Source organism: Rhipicephalus sanguineus, chromosome 1, assembly GCF_013339695.2.
Source record: "Rhipicephalus sanguineus isolate Rsan-2018 chromosome 1, BIME_Rsan_1.4, whole genome shotgun sequence".
NCBI lineage: Eukaryota > Metazoa > Arthropoda > Arachnida > Ixodida > Ixodidae > Rhipicephalus > Rhipicephalus sanguineus.
In genome coordinates, this window is record NC_051176.1 from 168,456,649 (window position 1) to 168,478,870 (window position 22,222).

The 22,222-nt window shown below is 47.3% G+C and overlaps 1 protein-coding gene across 5 annotated transcripts in view; it reads left to right on the plus strand.

The window, feature by feature from the left end:
• The window catches only part of LOC119401923 (GTPase-activating Rap/Ran-GAP domain-like protein 3), a 594,089-nt gene that overhangs the window by 346,496 nt on the left and 225,371 nt on the right, over positions 1-22,222 (plus strand). Inside the window, exon 1 of one of the 5 annotated variants that reach the window (XM_037668966.2) lies at positions 16,730-18,714. The exons of the other annotated variants lie outside the window; for them this stretch is intronic. Coding sequence (XP_037524894.1) covers positions 18,479-18,714 — 236 coding nt within the window. The 5' untranslated portion in view covers positions 16,730-18,478. Of the gene's footprint in view, positions 1-16,729; positions 18,715-22,222 lie in introns of those variants that run through there. 5 annotated transcript variants of the gene reach the window in all.

Consider the following 22,222-nt stretch of genomic DNA (forward strand, 5'->3'; position numbering starts at 1 on the left):
GCATCTGCTCACACAATAGAAAATGGCGCACGACGTCCGTATCGTAGAACTACACTCTAGTAGAACACTACAGTTTACATTCGCAGTTGTACTGACAGGAACAATGACAACTGCAACGCCACGCTTCCCATACGAACTGTATATATTTGCATTACATTACGCGTGTCATGCAATGCATTCCCGGCCGTCACCATAAGTAGGTCGTGGGTGCACTCAAAGCAGAAGGAGAGGCTGCCCTACGCGACCGTATAAGAGCGAGAGCGATCGTGCCCGTAGCTAGATCATGCCGGATCGCTACTCATTGAAAGTGAAGACGCTACGGAGACCAACGACGCAACAACGTTCCAACATTGATCTCACGTTTGCAAGCAGGCTGGCTCACGTAACGATGGCAGAGCCTCTGATCTTCTACCACAGCGATCACAATGCACGTGTAATCAACGGCTACATGATCCAAAATAAAGGCTATGCAACTTGACGAAATGCGTCTTCATTCAACTTTAACGTTCAAAAAATGCAATCCTAAAAAAGCAATCAAATCACATATGCATCTCATCGGGTCACTTAGAATTTATCGGGTTCGTTACGTGGTCGTTCGCTTTGTACTTTGACATTGGTTCAATTCGCATGGGACAGAGCTTCGCGTTCAACCATCTTTTTTTTTTTTTTTTAAGAAAGGGGCTTTGAATTTTTTTTCTTCAATTTGACCAAATATGTTATTATTGAGCGTGCTTTCTTGTGGGCGTTGCAGTTGCTAAATTTGTGGCTCTCTATACACAAGCGCTGCTCGCTGAGCGGAAACCCTAACGCTTGCATCAGTGTTGAGATGACCGTCCCCAAACTCGCGACATTGGCATTCTCAAAGTATTGCCTGCTTTTCCCTCAGTCTTACCGTCAGTCTTTCTTGGTCTATCTGGAACAACATCGCTGTTCGTCGCTGACCTTGAGGGGGGGTCAGTGTTTGAGAAGTGCAGCTATTGTCAGTGTTCTTGCAAAGCGTACACGTCTTACTCACTGACCAGCTTCCATTCAGCGTTTAAGATATTTGTGGAAAAGGCAATGATTCCCAATAATTAAAACTTATGACAACTTTTACGATTAACGAGCGCGTTCGCAATCAATGTGCCTTTTTTGGCGTATACTTTAGCAGTGTGTTTCTGTCGCAATACATACTTATCAATATCCTTTCGCAACTCCTATTTTACATAAGTCGAGACTCCGGTTGCAGAAACACCACTCGTACTGACGCGTTATCCCGTTTTATGCAATCTCGAACGCGCTTTCCTTATCCCCCCTCCCCCCTCCCCTTCATATCCTCCAATCCGTTCCTAATTGAGACAGCATTCAGCGGAAGCTTGGGCACTAATCAGCGCGGGAAAGGAACCGACGTCTTTTACGCGAACGCAGATGATATTCTCGGCGTACAGAGAAATAAAAGGAGGAGGTGCAAAAGGCTATACCTTTTGAAAGAGTGTGCTGCTCGAACCCGGCTCGCTAAGCCCCCCCGACTTCTTCTTCTTATATTTAAGGTGTGCTCCCGAGGCAGAGGGAGTAAGAGAAATATGAAATATGAAATATATATATATATATATATATATATATATATATATATATATATATATATATATATATATATATGAGAGCGAGCAAACTAAACACATCGTGCCCATCCTATTCAGGCAGCTCAGGCTGTCGGTCGGCGTTCCGAAAGCTCTTTTCATTGGGCGCCTGCCTTCGCAGCCTGTGCCTCCTTGCCGCGCCCATCTTGTTCGTGCGATTGCGCACGCGTTTCTTTATCTCTGCCCAGGAGAGGGTGGACAAAAAAAGAAAGAGTATTATAGAAAGGTTTCTTCTATAGGAGTACCGGAGCGTATTCAAGTCGAGGAAGCTCCATCCGCGAGATTGACCTGTTCGACGTGTCGTGCGCTCTCTTAGACACGCCACGTGTCCTCGAGCTCCCTTTTTCTTCGAAGCTGCAGCAGTGTTATGCCAGGATATAAGGATGTAAGCCTTCGTTCTCATCTCGTTAAAAAAGACGGACGCGCGCGCACGCGCGATTCCCCCTTCGATGGCCGCCTAGTTTTGCTCAAGTGAGGGCACCAGGAGCGTTCAGTGACGCAGTCGCTACGGAGAGGACGGCGCACCCTCTTCACTGCAGGAGTGTCCCGGGAAGCAAGCCTCAATCGTTCGCTGATAGGTGACCTATACGAGGGATTTCGCGTCATACATTAGTCGTCAAAGTTCAGCCTTTTTTATTTTTATTTTTAACTGCTATACTCGTGCTTAGCGGCGACCGAATGAATGAATGATTGCGAGCCTGGGCCCCGTTTCTCGCTGTCTGAATGATTACGGGCCTGAACCCGGCATGTAATCATTCAAGCAATAGGAAACGAGTGGAGGGTACTGTACGGCGATCATCTATGGCATAAGTGCAGAATTTAGAAAGTCGGGCCATAATCGCGCACGCGAGAAGATCTCTCCGAAAGCTGCTCCAAGATTGACGAATTCGGATTTGATTGTCATAAATATATAGAGGTCATTTCTTCGCGGCAAGAGACATAAAACCTCATCAATTATTGGCATTTATACGTCCGGTTAGGGCCACTTCTGGAGCATTATTGGAGACGGTGCTTCGTAAGTTTGTCGAGGAGTACGCGCTTCTTTTTTTCTTTTTTTATTTAATATAGGCTGATTAGTGTCAGTTTCACCCCTTGATTCCCTTGTCCGCTGAAACAGAGCGTAACTGCGGGTGTGAAAGATGCCTACCGGCATTGTAGGCCATTATAAAAAAAAGCCTTGCTCAGACACCACAAAAACAAAGAGGTGCCTGGCGTCGCTGCCCTTTTACAGACAAAATTAAGCATGATTGTCTGACATACAATCGTGTTAAATACCAAAATAAACGACATAATGCACGAAAGCCTGTGACACCGGGCTATAGTTACCTCAACATGTCCTGCGACCGGAAAACAGCACAGGAAATGAAGGTGGGTTTTGTTCAGTGGCTCGTCGTGCACCCAAAATTTCGAATGCTATTTTGCTGCATGTGCCGACAAATGCTTCTAATAGTCATTAGCGGCCAATGGAATCAGCTTCGCAGATTCATTTATCATTGCGCAAACCTTGCTTGCGGTGTCTTAGTAGGCTCGAATGTCACGACAGCCTGACTGCAAAACTCGGGCCTTGTGCGGTGCTCCTGTGCGGTACCTCGATGACAGAGTAAATTGCGTGAGTCGTTCGCGCGAGGTGTATGTACATATCGATGGTAAAGACGCTGACGCTTCTGGGCGTTATTTCAAGCCACAGCCGGTAGGTGTAAACGAGATTTACGACGGGCGCTCCAAGCAGCCCACCGCTGCTCCTCTACAGATACGGCGCCGATCATCAAGCGCGCACCTTGTCTTCGATCAAAGCCGGCCGCTGCAGCGGCCGTCGAAGCGCGTGCGCCCCTGTGTCGCGTGTAATCTGGAGCGCTGCTCGGTAATTAAGTTTATTCGCCCTTGGTCACGGTTCCGCCCGGCACTGTGCAGATTTTCCGGAGGCTCGGGAGCTCACTACGCGCACACGCCGCCGCGCTCCTTCCGTTCGGCTCGCGGTAACATATTCTCGAATTGAAAGAACAAAAAAAAGGGGGGGGGGAGGGTTGCACTAGCGTTATACGGCGGAAAGAAGGTACCGGGCCGGCCCCGGAATGTAAATTCTTTCTCGTCAAAGTGCGGATCAATCGTTTCTCTTTTTTTTTTTTTTCGTCTTATGGTGAAAGGAAGGTGAGCAGCGCAGAGAATGAAGGGATTCCTCGTGAGGCGATATAATGGCTCGAATGCAGCCGCCCAAAGTTTCTATTTGCGCCCTTCTCCAAGGCGCGCAGACGAGAGCAAATGATTTTACCTACGAGTGCCGCGTTACTCTCCGGCTGTCTTCCCCTATAAACTTTCAGCACTGAAGGGCGTCCTGAAGACTCGTCGTCGTTTGTCAAGCTCTTTCTTCTTTCGTCGAAAGCTTCGATAAGTAGATATACGGTATTCACAATGTGCAACACCGTCTCTCAGACCATCGAATAACACGTGATGGAGAGGAATTCTTTTACCTTAAAGGAGGGTGCAATGGTGGGACTGGCAACATCCCAACACTGTCAGAATCGGGGTCGTGCAAATCAATTTCCGAGAGGGTTGTCAGCTTTTATTTGCCCCGTTCCTTTTTCACTCTGAGAGCCGACGTTAGTGCTTCCTTCCTTTTTTTTTTCTTTAGCTTTTCGAAACATAAAAGCATACGTAGCCTGTGCAGCGCATTAATCCACCAAGGGAGCGTCGGAAATCTCCTCCTGAGGGGCTCCACTTAGCGTCCCTACACGGATGTAAAGGGCCCGAAACGTTTGACCTTTAGCGGCTCTTATTCATGGTCGCCGCTGCGTATTCCCTTATTTCGTGTCGTGCCATCTCTGATTCTCTATCTTCCAAATGAGAGCTCCGGAGAAATTTATAGAGGAACGATTGCCACCGACACCAGTCCAATAAAAAAAAAAAGAAACATCGCAAGCGCACAGAAAGTGGGAATACATCCATCCGTACCAGATCATATATGATAGGGGGCCCTACGAAAACAACGGTGCAACTGTGCGTTCCTGCTGATGGCGACGACGGAGGCGGTGTGTCCGCATTTAGCGTAATCTGCCTACCGGTGAGCTTATGCGCCCGTCTTCCCTCGCCGCAGCGCCGGTGTACAGGCGCTGTACCCTGACATTTCCCGGGCGGCCAGGAGCGCACCGCCAGCGCAGCGGCGGCGGAAAATCCAATTTACGGAGGCCGCACTGCGCTGCTTCGTGCGCGGGAATTTGTGAATAACATTTGATGAAGTAATCCTCGAGACGGGCTCTGCGAATCGGTTAATTGGGGATAACGAGACACCGCCAGACAAAACGGGGAGCTCGGGCGGAGTGCGTACGCCGGGCATTTCACGCCGCGGCTCTTTTCGCCGCTCGTATATCCGCTTGGCGAGCGCGGGACGCCGAAACGTGGCCGCTGGGCAGCCAGCTTATAGATCCGTCCAAACGCGCGGCTCTAATCTCGTTTGAAGAACGGAGGCTGCAGTCTGTACCTCACCGCGCTACCAGAGTCGGTATTCATGCATGCTCGGCACGTATACGTGTACAGAAGAGACAGCCAACGAATCTCGAAAAACTGCATGTGTGGTTCGTTAAATTAGAGCGGGTATTCGCACCCACATCGGGATTCGAAGCTTTAAAATGGTCGTGCAGAGCCTAAGACCGCCGTCATGTTGCGTACCGTACTTTTAGGGGAAAATTTTGGCGGCCGGTAGCAAACAGTTGCAGAAAAGAAGGGCTGCTTTCGTGCAAACCCCGTCTTCCCTCACGCACGCCTCCGCTTTTTATTCGTCTTTGCAACACCAGGTGCCTCTCACGTGAAGCTAATGCGAGGGAAAAGAAGAAAATGCTTGGTCATACCGGCCGGTGTACGTGTTTGAAGAACAGAGAATAGAAATGTGCATCTACTGTACTCTTCTACTTTGGTCATATGGAGGCGAAAATGTTTGAGGCCCGTGTACTTAGATTTAGGTGAACGTTAAAGAACCCCAGGTGGTCGAAATTTCCGGAGCCCTCCACTACGGCGCCTCTCATAATCATATCTTGATTTTGGGACGTTAAACCCCAGATATTATTATTATTACTTTGGTCATGATTTTAACGTGTTATTTCATTGTTACCAATTCCGGAACACGAGTCATTACGAAGCAGCTACATGATCTACAAGCAATTCAAGTTTAATGCTTCGAAGTTATTACGACAGTTCGCAACGATGCTTGCTATTTTAACTCGATAGCTTAAAGAACTCGTTTCGCAAGAATTCCGGTGTCGGCGTCGTTGGTTGTGAGCGATAAATCAGCCTTGCCCGTGACCGAAAAATCGAGAAAGAAGCAAATAAAATAAATAATAAAAATCTTAGGTTCGAGTGAGATTCGAACCCAGGCCTTCTGCTTGGCAAGCAGGTTGGTTGCAACTTCTGCGAAAAAAAAACGCACTATATGAATGTCATGTTGTGCGAGGAGTCCTTTTACCGCATATAATTAGCAGAGTGTAACGTTGGGCGAGTTGATGCATGGCTTAACGAAATATTTGTCGCGCATCGGAGACAAGGAAGAAAAAAAACGAGAGAAGACAGGATAGGGCGCCAGACTTTCAACTAGTTTATTTTCGGCGCGTCACTTAAATATATATATTTCCAGGTATGCGCACAAAGAGAGGGCGCAGCACAAGCAAACTATGGCATAGCACAATAAAAAAAGCTATCGCACAGCGCTGTCTAAAAATAGGTATTCATTGTTGGACAAAGAGATCGAAGGGACACTGGCGTATCTACCGCTCTTCTTCTGTATTCCTACACCGCATTTATCCCTCCAGTTACCCTTCTCCCTCTTGTAAATTTTGCGCCGCTTCTACAGCAGGCTTAAACCACATCATGTGGCGTTGCCCTAAGAACCCTCTTCCCCCTTACCTGGCACGCCTCATTTCTTGTGAGGAGCAGTGGAAGGCTGCCTTGCGCAGCTCGAGGCCCGACATTCAGGAGGCCATCCTGGCGTGGGCTGAGAGGGTTGTGGAGGCCTACTTTGAGTAGGTCCTCCCCACCACCCTCTGTCCCATTGCCCCCTTCCCGTTAACCAGGGACAAATAAAGTTGTGCATTCATTCATTCTTCTGTATGTGATAAGCCTCAAGTACTTCACGTGCTAACGCTTTCTGCTTCTTCCTATCATTCTTGTTTCTCCGAACAGTGGTGCGCAGCCGTACGATGCACAATGGCACGGCAGGTGTGAACCCACACCATTCTTAATCGATAATATATGCTTCCTAAGGCGATCATTAACGCAGCGGCCGGTGTGATCTATGTAGGACTTGCCACAGCTCAACGAAAGTCGCACTATCCGCAGGAGTATTTCCCACTACATACCTCTAACTGTTAGTGTTCAGTGGAAAAAAAAAGGACGACTGTGTTGGTGACACAGTAATTAAGGTTTATTAGAACCGTTTACATGACGACACATTCGTTTCATGCATTGGTTGTGGCATAAAGAAGCTTTGCTGAAAAGTATTCGTTTAATGTGGCTATGACACACAGCGTTTGTATTAACGCGATAGCGTTAAAGAGCTCGTTTCGCGGAAATTCCGGTGTCGGCCTCGGTGTCGGCCTCGGCGTCGTTGATTGTGAGCGAAAAATTATCATCTTGTCCGTGCCCGAAAAATCGAGAAAGCTGCAAATAAAAAGCCGGCAGATCCCACGCATTGTGGGAATCGATGTAATGCGAAGCAGCCAGCAAAGAGCTGCATACATCGTCTTGTATGTCGTTTAGCAAAATGCGTGTCATGGTTTTCATGTTAACTCCAATTATTTATGTTCGTCACACAGTAACGTCACGCAATACCAACTTCGGGGTAGATCAAGCTAGCGAAACGGCTGCCAGCGCACCATGAGCGTGGCACGTAAGTCATGCTGTACATGACATGCGTGTCACGATTTTCATGTTAACTCGTGTTATTTATGTTCGTCAGACAGTCACGTCGCAAGATACCAATTTCGGTGTATATCAAGCTAGCGAAGCGGCCGCCAGCGCACCATGAGCGTGGCACGTAAGTCATGCTGTACATGACATGCGTGTCATGATTTTCATGTTAACTTGTGTGTTTATCCCTACTGAAAGCGTTCCGTATGCCAGTACCATAATTCCATATGTTTCGTGCGGAATCCATATGTTTTCCGTATATTTTCCATATATTTTCCGTACATTTCCGCAAGAATCATACAGAAACATACGGAATTATGGTACTGACTTACGGACGTTTTCAGTAGGGTATGTTCGTCACACAGTCACGTCGCGCCATACCAATTTCGGGGTAGATCAAGCTAGCGAAACGGCCGCCAGCGCCCCATGAGCGTGGCACGTAAGTCATGCTGTACATAACATGCTTGTCATGATTTTCGTGTTAACTCGTGTTATTTATGTTCGTCACACGGTCCCGTCGCGCAACACCAATTTCAGGATAGATCAAGCTAGCGAAATGGCCGCCAGCGCCCCATGAGCGTGACACGTAAGTCATGTTGTACATGCCATGCGTGTCATGATTTTCATGTTAACTCGTGTTTTTATGTTCGTCACACAGTCACGTCGCGCAATACCAATCTTGGGGTCGATCAAGCTAGCGAAACGGCCGCCAGCGCCCCATGAGCGTGGCACGTAAGCCATGCTGTACATGACATGCGTGTCATCATTTTCATGTTAACTCGTGTGTTATTTATGTTCGTCACACAGTCACGTCACGCAATACCAGTTTCGGGGTAGATCAAACTAGGGAAACGGCCGCCAGCGCCCCATGAGCGTGGCACGTAAGTCATGCTGTACATAACATGCTTGTCATGATTTTCATGTTAACTCGTGTTATTTATGTTCGTCACACGGTCCCGTCGCGCAACACCAATTTCAGGATAGATCAAGCTAGCGAAATGGCCGCCAGCGCCCCATGAGCGTGGCACGTAAGTCATGCTGTACATAACATGCTTGTCATGATTTTCATGTTAACTCGTGTTATTTATGTTCGTCACACGGTCCCGTCGCGCAACACCGATTTCAGGATAGATCAAGCTAGCGAGCGAAACGGCCGCCAGCGCCCCATGAGCGTGGCACGTAAGTCATGCTGTACATGACATGCGTGTCATGATTTTCATGTTAACTCGTGTTTTTATGTTCGTCACACAGTCACGTCGCGCAATACCAATTTCAGGATAGATCAAGCTAGCGAAATGGCCGCCAGCGCCCCATGAGCGTGGCACGTAAGTCATGCTGTACATAACATGCGTGTCATGATTTTCATGCTAACGCGTGTTGTTATGTTCGTCAAACAGGCACGTCGCGCAATACCAATTTCAGGATAGATCAAGCTAGCGAAACGGCCGCCAGCGCACCATGAGCGTGGCACGTAAGTCATGCTGTACATGACATGCGTGTCATGATTTGCATGTTAACTCGTGTCATTTATGTTCGTCACACAGTCACGTCACAAGATACCAATGTTGGTGTATATCAAGCTAGCGAAACGGCCGCCAGCTCACCATGAGCGTGGCATGTAAATCATGCTTTACATGACATGAGTGTCATGATTTTCATGTTATGACTTGTCATTTATGTTCGTCATACAGTCATGTTACGCCATACCAATTTTGGTGTACGTTCGATTAACCAAGTGACCAGGAGAGCACAAAGTCGTAGGCGGCTAGATAGATAGATAGATAGATAGATAGATAGATAGATAGATAGATAGATAGATAGATAGATAGATAGATAGATAGATAGATAGATAGATAGATAGATAGATAGATAGATAGATAGATAGATAGATAGATAGATAGATAGATAGATAGATAGATAGATAGATAGATAGATAGATAGATAGATAGATAGATAGATAGATAGATAGATAGATAGATAGATAGATAGATAGATAGATAGATAGATAGATAGATAGATAGATAGATAGATAGATAGATAGATAGATAGATAGATAGATAGATAGATAGATACGCTCAAAGTCGCAGAAGTTCGCTAAGAAATGCTTCGCATTTAAAATGAATAATAAAAATTTTGGGTCCGAGTGAGAATCCAGGCCGTATGCGTGGCAAGCAGCCACACAGCCATGCCTCTGCTTGGAACTCCACAAAGTAGCTTTCATGCTTCAGAAACATACGCGTCCTGTATACATGCAGGTGTCACTGTACGAGATGTAATATCGCAGTAATTCGCAGTCAGGCTCCTGTCGTTTTCGCACGTGAACTCTATGTCGAGGCGGAAGTACTTTCCCGCAGCTAAAATGACGTTGACGCGACTGTCGTTAATTAACTTTCTAATTATTCACTTGAGTGCAAGTGTTTATATTACAAAGTTGTAGTGTGTGCCACTTTATGGCATACCTATTTTTTAGAAATCACTGAAGTTGCACGTAGTTCGAGATATTCATCATCGAACGTCAAGGGCGAAATCGAAAGCGATCGCGCCCGGCGCGCACGATGTCCGGCGGAACACCGGAATGACACGTGACAGGGAAGTGACGAAATTTGAATAAATTGGCGCGCCATAGCAGAATCTGGTCAGAAAAATCGGCAAAGATTCTGAAATACACTAGTAGACAGCTTAATGTTCGCGTGCGATGGGTGATGCCTATGTGTTACTTTCTTAACCTATTAGGAGGCGCGAAAAACTATTTAGCCCCTCTGCAAGAAGAAGCGCCGCAGTGGCTGCCCCAGAGTTTTATGCTTCCCAGACGAAGAAAAGGTTGATATTGCGGTTTGCTTGCGCACAGTTCGAAAGTCACAGATAAGCAACAAATACTACGCGCAAAAGTAAGGCGACGCGCGGCCACAAGTGAGATGACTTGCAGCTTTTCACAAGAACATACGGCCGCGGCTCGCCGTCATTCAAATTTCGTCACTCCCATGTGATGGGTAGTTCCGGTCTGACGTAGCAGAACGGTCGCTCTTCGTGCACGCCTTGCGCGATCAGTTTCGACTTCGCCCATGGAATTTGAAGACGAATATCTTGAACTACGTTCAACTTTTGGGATTTCAAAAAAATAGGCATGGCATAAGTTGGCACGCACTACAACTTTGTAATATAAACACCTGCCCTCAAGTCAATAATTAAAAAGTCGATTAACGAGTTTCTGTTTATTAGTCGAAACACTGTAAGTTTAACTGTGGTAAAGTTCGTGTGCGAAAACGACAGGAGCCTTATTGTCATAGGTTTCTTTTATAAACAATCTGTAGTGTCTAAAAAAATAAAGTAAGAAAAGTAACAAAGCGGACTCTTCCGAGTCACTTATACCGGCATTGTACATACCCGCACATTAAGCAGCATGACGGGAAGCGTATGACAAGAATTATATATCCGGCGCAAAGACAGAAGAAAAGAAAGAAAGAAAAAAAGTCCGGCAGATCCCACGCACCGTGGGAATCGATGTAATGCGAAGCAGCCAGCAAAGAGCTGCATACATCGCTTTGTTTATTTTTGAGCCAAATGAAATCATTCATGCCATGACATCTAGTTCACCATATATCGCATGTTTGCCATGCACGCGTGCCTGCACAGTGTGGTATATACCATGCCAATGGAACGTATATTCTGGTATATAAACTGCATGACCGGTCATTTTTGTTCACCACGCACTCCTGCCATGTCATACCAATTTTGGTATATATCCACTTATCTAAACGGCCGGAAGCGCACCATAACAGTGTCATGTAAATCATACCGCACATGACATACACAGCATAACTCGACTTTAGGACCTGTCATTTATGTTCGTCATACAGTCACATCGCACAATACCAATTTTGATATATATCAAACGAGCGAAATGGCCGCGAGTCCACCATGAGCGTGGCATGTAAATCATGCCATATATGACATGCATGTCATGGTTTCCATGTTACCACCTGTCATTTATGTTCGTCATACATTCGCGTCACGCAATGCCAATTTTGGTGTATATCAAGCTAGCGAAACGGCCGCGATCGGACAATGAGCGTGGCATGTAAATCATGCCGTAAATGATATGCATATCATAATTTTCAAGTTACCACCTGTCATATATGTTTGTCATGCAGTCACGTTGCGCAATACCAATTTTGGTGTATATCAAGCGAGCGAAACGGCCGCGAGTGCGTCATGAGCGTGGCATGTAAATCATGACGTGCATGACACGCGTGTCATGATTTTCATGTTAACACGCGTCAGTTCTGTCATGTCGAAATGTCTAGGCATACCAGTTTTCGTACATATCCATTCATTTAAACGACCGCGAGCGCCTCGAGACCATGTCATGTAAATCATGCCCCGCACATGACATGCGTGCCATGATTTGCACGCTAGGACCTGTCATTATGTTCGCCATGAACTCTTGTCACGTCATACCAGGTTTGGTATATATGAAATTAACGGAATGGCCGCAAGAGCCCCAAGGCCGTGGAATGTAAATCATGCTGTTCATGACATGCACGTCATGATTTTCATGGTATGACATGCCATTTATGTTCGTAATACGGTCATGTTATTCCATACCAATTTTGGTATACTTCCGATTAACGAAACGGCCAGGAGAGCACAAAGTCGTAGGCGGCTAGATAGATAGATAGATAGATAGATAGATAGATAGATAGATAGATAGATAGATAGATAGATAGATAGATAGATAGATAGATAGATAGATAGATAGATAGATAGATAGATAGATAGATAGATAGATAGATAGATACGCTCAAACTCGCAGAAGTTCGCTAAGAAATGCTTCGCATTTAAAAACGCCCTGTATGCTTCATTGAAGCAATCCCGAGGAAACACCCTGTTTAGGTATTCTAAGGGCCAAACAATGAAACGTTCCTTACCTCAGCAAGGAAGCCTTCATTGCGGTGAGGCCGCCTTATGTCACTCTCAGAGCTTCTTTCTTAGGGGCCCTCGGCTTCCTTGGTGCTTCGTCAGCCTAAGGTTGCGTCAATGCTACCTTCATGCGTCATTAGGACACGGCCCTGAACGAGCTCTTCACCTCATTGCTGGCACACGGGGTTTGCTTGAGCATGCGCGCTGTCGCCCGCCCGCAGAGAAACGCGAGAACGGCGCGTACTGTCAGGTGATTGCACGTAGTAAAACAAAACAATAAATAGTGGCTTGGGGGACAGCAGCGCGACTGACTTCACGGAATTTTTGAACCATGCCTGTGAGTTCACTTTCGGAGCAGTCTTCTGATATTCGCCGGCAGTGAGATCACTTCGCGTCCCGGTTAACCGCATGGTGTTGTACAGAGATAAAGAATGCGCCTTGAGGTTTCGCTTCACCAAGGCGTCTGTGTAGGCTATCACGTTGGATTGGCAACTGCAAAACAGCGCGCCGGCCGACAAGGAGGCTTCGCGTTTATCGACACGGCGTCCGTGCGCGTGTAGTTTGTGACAAGCTGTAGCAGAAGATTCTTCTCAACTTCAGTGAAGTACGTCTTGCCAAGCATGTTCGTTTTGAGTCGCGCGTTAGGAGTGAATGGCGTTCTCACGACGCCGGCCTGCCAACACGCAACGGTGGTGGTTTTTCGCGTTGAGTAAACAAAATTGGAAGAACGCGTCCATACGTCTCTATTTTAGCCCTTCAGTTAAAAATGGTACGGTGATATATATATATATATATATATATATATATATATATATATATATATATATATATATATATATATATATATATATATATACGACGCGTGAAGTATGCTTTCAGGAGAAACTCCTTAAATTACGTGGACGTTCTCGTTCGATTGCATTATTGTTGAATTACCACGCTGGATCTATCTATCTATCTATCTATCTATCTATCTATCTATCTATCTATCTATCTATCTATCTATCTATCTATCTATCTATCTATCTATCTATCTATCTATCTATCTATCTATCTATCTATCTATCTATCTATCTATCTATCTATCTATCTGAGTTTGTCTAATGCAGGCTGTTCGGTGTCTGTAGAGTTATCTTAATATTTGCATCAAGTCTCGCTGAGTACTGTAGTCTGCATTGATTAAGCGCGCATGCACAACGCCTTCATGTCACAGACGCTGTAGCGTGTGGAACTGTGCGCGATGAAGGTAAATTCTTAAGTATCGCTATATGCAGTCAAAACTGACAATATCGAACTCGGCTACATCAAATAATGCTTTATATCGAACTAGTTTCCAACACGACAATGCACTGGCGTCAATTTATAGGAACATTTACGGCTACATCGGGCAGTGCGAAACGCCCCAACCCAAGAAGTTGGCTTTCCCTCACAAGAACTTGGCTTTTTCTCTCGGAAGGGGTCTTTCACACATACGTTTGGGAGAGTGAGCGGTGTGATTAGGAGGGCGCCGTGCAGCGCGAGTACGAACTATCGTTTGCCATCGCGTGCCTTCACCCATGACTCCTCCTCGTCGCGCGCCGTCGTGTGGGGTAGCAGTTCGCTTCTCAACTGCCTTTTGTTAACGCAATGGCTGCCGTAAAACTGAAGAGCCTGGCTGTTCTCCGCGAAGCTGGCGATAATCAACACAGTCGACCACGGAGAAAACTCAGACATCGCCGCTGCGCACAGCATCCTAAGGAGCACGCCGAGTATGACATCAAAAACAATGCTAATATTAGGGCCAAGGCAGGCTAGAGGCTTCCGGCTCCCGACGAGTACGCACAGCTGCGTATGAAAGTGTTATGTCTCTGTTTGAATCGATACCGCATTTTCTCGTCTACAAGCGCCCCCCCCCCCCAACCCCCGATTTACAAACCGCGCAAAAGTAACTTGCAGCGATGAGTAACGCTATAAAGTAGAGCACCCTCTCCTGCGCTATCTAGTGAGTATCTCTACCGCACATGGCTCGTGGACGCCGCTCGCGGTCCGTGAATTGAGCCGTTCGTCGAGCTACTGGTCGACCGTTACGCCAGCGTCCAATAAACGCCTTTAACAACTAAAAAAAAATTCCCAGTGCGCGCTAGTCGCGTCTCTCAGGACTATTAATAAACTTCGACCAACCAACGAACCCGCGTGTTGCCATATGCCGCCTTGCTTGCATTATTGTGAAGCACAGTTCCGCGAAGCCAACTCGCGCACCGAAGTTCGCACCGAAAATGCGGTAAATTCTTTTAAACTTTTATATTTAAAGCGTTTCTATTGAAAAAAAAAAACAAAAAGAAAGCTTCTGCTCATGCCCCCACTTCGCCCGTCTGTCATGCGAAGTGTCATGCGATGCGTCATGCGAAGATACCAACGAAAGCTCTCATTCTCAAAATGACGTGCAGAACCTGTATATCACGATTAGGTGGTACAAAGTAATAAAGTTATTCACTATTGTGCACCTTTGTTGCCATTACGTCACCGGTATTGGTGGAAAATTTTCAGGCCAAGCCACCTTAATAATTGCTGGGGTTTTTCGTGCCAGAACCACGATATGGTTATGAGGGACGCCGTAATGGGACTATCGGGGACTCCGGATTACTTTAAACCATCTGGGCTTTTATAAAGCACACCTAAATCGAAGTAAACGGGTGTCCTTGCATTTCGCCGCCCTTGAAATGCGGCGGCCATGGATGGAAGTCGAACCCGCGCTCTCGAGGTTAGCAGCGCGACACCATACCTGCTAAGGCGAGGCCTCACGAGTTTTTAAGGATTGCGCATTCCTTCCACTAGCCCTTAATTCTACAACTAAACGCTGTTCTCTCACTGGAAGGTGATCCCGAACAAGAAAATAATATTTAGTTACAGAAATGAAGTAAGTTGAAGCCATGCGCAATCTTTAAACTCGTGAGGCCACGCACTCCCGTGTTGCAAGTCATATTGATCGCGACTGTACATTCTGCGATCGGGCAATAATATGCAGTAATATAATCCCGATTCAATACAAATTGAGTGTAACGCGTTACTCTGTCTAGGTGCTGTGGTTAGTCTTCTAATTCACCATCCGGGTAAATATTTGTTGTACTAGCGCCTACGTAAAAAATAAAAGATGTGCAAGTTGCACGCGCCACTATACGACTGATATTTCATATCTTTGGTAAGGAATGGTTGCACGCTGTCGCGAGAGCAGACCAAAGTCCGCAGATCCATGTTCATGCGCAGTCAATGAACACGAAAGAAACAGGAAGAGCTAACGAAAACCTGATGACATTAAAACCAGGAATCTAGAAAGGTGACTATAAAGGCAAAGAAAATGTTATTAACGCCATATGAGCAACCAACGTTCTTACATGCAACGCTGATTCCGGTACGTGTTGCACTCATCAACAGCAATAAACGCAAGTCTGCAAGCGCAGCTTTGATATCGGCGCTGCGAGTGACATCTAAGCCTGATAACTTTCCTATTGTGCCGAGCAATGCATAAGAATGAGCACAATAGTTGAGCAACGGCCTTGAAATGAACGCTGTGTGCTCTCGGCGCTAGCATATATAGCGTGAACGCTGCTTAATTAGGGTTTCTCGGCAATGTGCGAAATTGCTCTGAAATTCCAACCGCGAGCAAGCTGACGGCTTAGCAGTAAACAATATCATAACTCGCGACCTCATTACTTCTTATGCATTCTTTAATTGCGAGCTCGCCTATGCCCGTCGTCGCCACGCGGGGGGGTCTGGAAGGAAAGGCTGCTGCGGCGTTTCGCAAGCGACTGCTTTATATGAGCTGTTCTATATCCGAACCTGGGCATCAGGTGCGCCGGATTCATTTACCGGCTGTTGCTCCAAGCCTCCGGCTCCGAACACATGGGCGACTGCCGTTAAGTGGTGCCAGTGACTGCACTTGACAGCGAAACGGCATCACGCGCCGTCGAACTCTGCCCGATCATTATCAGCCCGACCTGGCGACTAGACTCCGCGGCGCAGACAAACAAACAAGAGGAAAGAAGCGCAGGGCGCTGATTAACCCCAAAGAAACCGGGAGCAAGCAAGCGCGTAGGCCCCTCATAGAAGACACCGTCGTTGGTTAGCCGCCGTGGGAGAAGCGAAAGTAGTAGCAAGGTAACGGCCAAGATGAGCGCGCGCAACCAGTGCTGTCGTAGGTGGGCGGTTACCCTTCTCGGGCTCCTCTTGCCCGGGGTGTGACGTCGCGCCGACGTCAGTTCCCGCCCCGTCCGCTGGGGAGCCCCTCTGCGCGCGTTTTCGCCGGCAAGCGCCGCAGTCTCGCGTCGTCTGCTACAATCCGAGGGCGCGCGCGTTCGCGTTCGAGGGGTTGTCGCTGGAGGACGATCTTGACGGCTGCACGAGGATCCTTTGGGAAGCACCCGGTCTGTTACGGCGGCCCGACGTGGTCCTCTCCGGGGCCACGTTTTCCTTGGCGGACAATTGCGGTGCGGTCACCAATGTGCGCCACTTGGCTCGAGTGGTTCGAAAACTGCACTCGTCGCGACCCGCCAGCTGCACGAGATGCGTGCTTCGAAGGAGACGGCCAAGGGCTCGTGACTCCGTCGTGATTGTGCCGTGAAAGGGATCGCTGCTGCTGCTGTTGTAGCTACCTGTTTGCGAAAACAAAACTTTGTCGTTTTTGCGCCAGGCAAGTGATAATTTGCTCCCGCTCTTCCTTCACACATTATTCACTGTCGATGTAACTTCCCTAACGTTACTGCCAATGTACTGTTTGGCCAATATTCGAGTTGTATGTCATTAGCTAGCATCGATTTTTCGCGACGGTAGTGTTTGTTACCTGTAAAAAATAGTCGCAACGTCCCGGCTACACTTGATGGTTCATCGTTTGGGTCATCAAGCGTCTGAATATCTGAGCCACAGATTGTGAAAGGCAGTCTGTTTCAGAGCTACCTTGTTTGTCGTGTTTGTCTGTAGTAGAGGTGGCAAGAAAAGGTCCCTTATAAGCTTCCTAAAGAGCTTAGTGGCGACTCGCATTGCGGTGACGAGACTCCACGAGCCTGCTTTGTTGACATCCACTTCCTGCAGCTTAATGGTCACTGACACGAGAACGAACCGTGTTCCCTGAAAGGCCCTAGCGCGCCTGAAGATTTAGAAAGCAGCTACGCGTGAGTGCACTTGCAGCAGCTATCAGAGCGCTTTCGACTGAAGGCATCGGCTGCCAAGAAAAGAGTATACATTTCACCACCTTGAGCTGTCGTTTTCTTTGATCTAGAGCCCATGTCTATTGATCCTGTCGTCAGGATATAATTAGCGTTCTCAGTATATGTTGCAGTCCGGCCCCGCCGTCTTTAACGGCCAACGCTTTTTCGGATCGTTTCGTTCCGTCTTCGTCAAGGTCATTATCAAAAACCGAATCAGGCTTACAAAGATATCTTAAGTGCTTCATTCGCGAAGGAAAAAAGAGAGCGTTTAGTAGCAGCGATCGTCTTATTCACATAAGTGGACGCTGAAAAACAAGAAAAAGTCTACGTTTGCCAGAAAGCGCAGTACAAGGTAAAATATAGAGAAATACGTTTAAAGCAGGAGTTCTATTTTTCTTATTTTCCGAAAGTGCAAGCGTTATGCGGGAAGCTGTCTGGAATCTGAAGCACAAACGCCTGCGCTGAAAGAACGCTAATGTTTTGCATGGCATCTTCAACTCTCGATCAGTGAAGGAAGAGAGCAGCCGTACATAAGATTAGAAGATACAGGGCAGGTCAAAGAAGGCGGAACGAGCACTTCATTCCTGGTGAGGCATTTCAGAAACTGCTCACTGACGGCAGCACCGTGAGATTCGGCCGAGGGCCACACGTCATGATCACAGACGGAGTCTCGAGCGGTCCAGCTGATACAGAAACGCTGAAAAGCATCAAAATAGGGCAGCCGTAAGGCACGTTCTCGAGAGTCACCTTCTTGTCGCCTACGGCTCTACGTCGTTGCAGTTGAAGAAAACCTTCGCGGCCAAAGCTCGACAAAGCCTTTCAGCCTAGCGACCTCGTGAGAACAGTAGTATTCGCGGTTGGCGCGTCATGGATCGTCGCAAGAAGCTTCCATTGCGCCTGGGCCTGTCATCGGCCGCCGTACCGAGCGTGAAGGTGACGCTGCCGCCCAAGCGTGACCGGTCCCGGTCCCTGTGCGTGGACAGGCTGCCACCGCTGATCGCGCGCAGCCCGCCGGCTGTGGCCCGGGCCGTGACCCTGGGCCGACGATGCTCAGCATCCGGCACCGCGGACCGTCTCACAGTGCACAGCTGCTACGGACACGGGTGAGTGTCTCGCCGACAGTAAAGGGCCCGTGAAGACGAGCCGCGATAAGCTGCGGCTCCTCTTCGCTCGCCCATCATTCCTGTTCCGCCTAGGCCTGCGCACGCATGCAGCGCATAACGGAAGCGACCACTCGGAGACGACAACGTTTTGTCTGCTGCGCAAGTGACGCTCTCTTCCCTGATAGACATAGCACAAGTGCAAGGCTGATATGTCGACTAATGATGGCCTGTCACGTGGGACAATTAATGTTAGCACCGCGCACCATAATTTCGCGAGATGAACGCTGTGCGTTAGCGAATGCGCCGACGTGTGCCAATTGCTCGCGTGTGGCGCTGTATACAAATGTGTGCGATCTCATTGCTAGTTCCTGCGCACCTTTTCGATTCCAAGAACGGCTGGTAGAACGAGCCTGAATGGTTTCCCCCGTATAGATTTGTTTGCGCGAGTATATCGGCCGGTGCTTCTGGGACACCTAAGCAGTCTCACTAAAATAAATGTTTCCGCGGTTATTATGTTTTTTCCAGTTCCGTTCATTATATATAGCGCCAGACACGATTAGTTATTGGGATCCAATGAAGAATAAATTACGTTATCACAAGTAAACTGAATGAGACAAGTCGTCGTATTCTGATGCGGCACACGCGACCTCGTCACGGTCACAGACAATTGGCAGAGCTTCGTATCGATGTCGGGAATTACTCTCCCGCACAAAGGACGTAATAGCTTGATACAACGTGACGCCGTAGGTGTCCACCAACACTGCACATTAGAATCTCTGTTCACATTGTTCCACATACAAGGTGATTGCAGCTTCGAGAATTTCACTTCCGACCAAATGCACTACGATGCGTGTATCAGCCTTCGAAAACGACAGCTAGTTGTTCGATTACGCAAAACGATGTTGATAAAAAGTGGATTCGTGTAGGTCTAAAAGATGTACTTGGTGAGACCCGACAGTAGGTTGTTAAAGACGCCATCCATTACTCTCAGCGCGCGATTTTCTAGCGAAATTGCATGATTATCATCCGTATAGCACACTCCAGTACAGTACAGCACACTCGAGATTTGGACGAGATAAACTGTTTCGTACCATGGATCATACTGCATGTGTGGCGGTCCAGCCCAGTAGGAAACTTCTTCTTGTGCTCCCATGCCATATGCTATGTTCTGTGCTTAGTTTCGAAGCCTGTTTTACAGCCTTCGACGTACGTCATGCCTTGCTCCAATTCACTATTCATTGTAGCATTCTATCACAAAAGTGGTATTTAGGAACTATTGAAAACTTCGCTGCTAAACTGCGACCCATGGTCGTCCTGCTTTTGCCGGCTATATCGTTGTGCTATACTACAGACGTTCTTGTTCGCTCCTCGAATTTAGCAGAAAAATTAGTGGGCGAGTTCGAGTCTCGTGTGTTTGTCGAAAACCAACAAGGACCAAAGTTCATAGAAACTCTATACAGAGACATAGTCGCTCGGACTGCGCTTAATCATGCGCTGCACGTACCGGTAACACTAGAACAAAATCAAAAGAAAGGGATTGATAGAGCGGCTCGTTACCTTGTTAGACGCAACCTAACGATGCCAACAAACTGCGTATCCAAGGAAAATATAGGGGACATTATTTGTAGTTTCTTAACTTTACTGTGTTCACCATATATGACCTGAATGGACGAATCCACAACTTTGGAAAAGCCGTTCGATGGATGTGGGTTCGATCCCTACCGACGGCAAGTTTTTTTTTTTTTCGTCCACTTTAATCCATTCTCATTTATGTCATGATCTCTACAATGTATGTTGGCTTCATTAGAACAATATCAGTCATTCTCTCAAGATCGACGGCAAGGTCTACTTCTCTCAATATGTAAAACATGCTGCATATCCCAGACACAGCGGCGGCCCCACTGAAGTGATGCGAAGTATGTTCTTGCGCGTTTCCATATATGGCCGTGAGCTAAGGCAACCGTGTGAACAAGAAGTCACTCCCGTAGATTTGTGCTTCTGAATGAGTGCAGGATCACTCATGAATAAATTCGTCTTAAAATGCAAGTTATACAAATAATTACTGCCGGAGCTTTGAAGTTTTAACGCTAACTAAAAGCGTCTAGCCTTGAGCTCAAGCATCAACGTCAGTCGCATGACGCATGCAACTGATGGTTCTAGTATAGCAGTTTGAATTCTAAGCAGAGTTTCTTGCTCAATTTAACAATATAGTTCTGTTCTCGTGGATATTAGCCGCAATAGTGAGACATTACGAAATAAATATTTTGGTTTGTTTTGCTTGCTTCTTAGCGTATGAGAGCACCCCCCACTCCCCCCCTCTCAAAAAAAGAAAAAAAAAGAAAATAAAATCCTCCTGTACGAACAGTTGTAGCCTTCCACTGTCGTATTCGATTGCGCGAACAGAACGTTGTCCGCATGATTCAACAGGGTCAGGTGAGATGGCCATGGAGGCGACCGTTGTTTTCAAAAAAGCCCACAAGGACGCCGCGGGTGCTGTGGCCGCTCCCGATAACGTTATCGGCCTTTTCTTTGTTCCCGAATTTCTTAACTCGTGGCTGTGGCCGTTTCTAATCTCCGACTGGAACAGTATATCGGGCGCTTCACGTCTCTGCGGATGTGGAAAGTAAGCAAACGAAGACACATCGTTCAGCGTGAACAACCGGCAGGTGTGCTTTGTAATGTTATCAGATATGCCTCTTATTTGGCAGATTACATTTGGAGAGTTGCTGCGCAGCAATCTCTGTTGGCCACCATATATTACGGTTCTAAGAGATGAGCCGGTGGCGTAGAAACTGTGGTCATTTTCTAACTTTGCTTTTGTTCTCCTTTTTTGCGAGCTATGTACACATACTGAAAAGAAAATCTACCCTGTTCGCGCGAAGGGATTGGGATACTCTTTCAGTACAAGTATATCCTCAACACTGTATTCCGTGAAAGATGTAAAAAAATAGACAGAACCATGAGTGACAGTCAGATGTAGGCGTACCGGCTACGTACTTGCTTGTTGTGAAGTATGTTTCAAGAGCATGGTATCCTCACACAAGGTTTATGGGGTTTAACGTCGCAAAGCAACTCGGGCTATGGGAGACACAGTAGTGGAGGGCTCCGGATAGTTTGGACCACCTGCACTTCTTTAACGTGCACCTAAATCTGAGTACACGGGTCTCTAGCATTTTGATTCCATCAAAATGCGACCGTCGCGGCTGGGATCGAACCCACGTCTTTCTGGTTGGCAGGCGATCACCGTAACCACTGAGCCACATCAGCGACTGGCATCTTTACAGAAAGCTATTCAATTCGGGAAGGCGACGACCGAGCATTGTCGAGCACAGTGCTGAGGATTCAACTTTTGGCCATAGTGGCGTTACGTAGATGTAAATACGGGTCGAAGGCGCCCGTACACATATTACCTAAACATCGGCCTACCATTAAATACTGATGGTGGGCGTCCTATTACGAGCCGCCTAATGCCTAGCAGGCGTTTCTCGTAGTAGATTTCTCGTGGTAG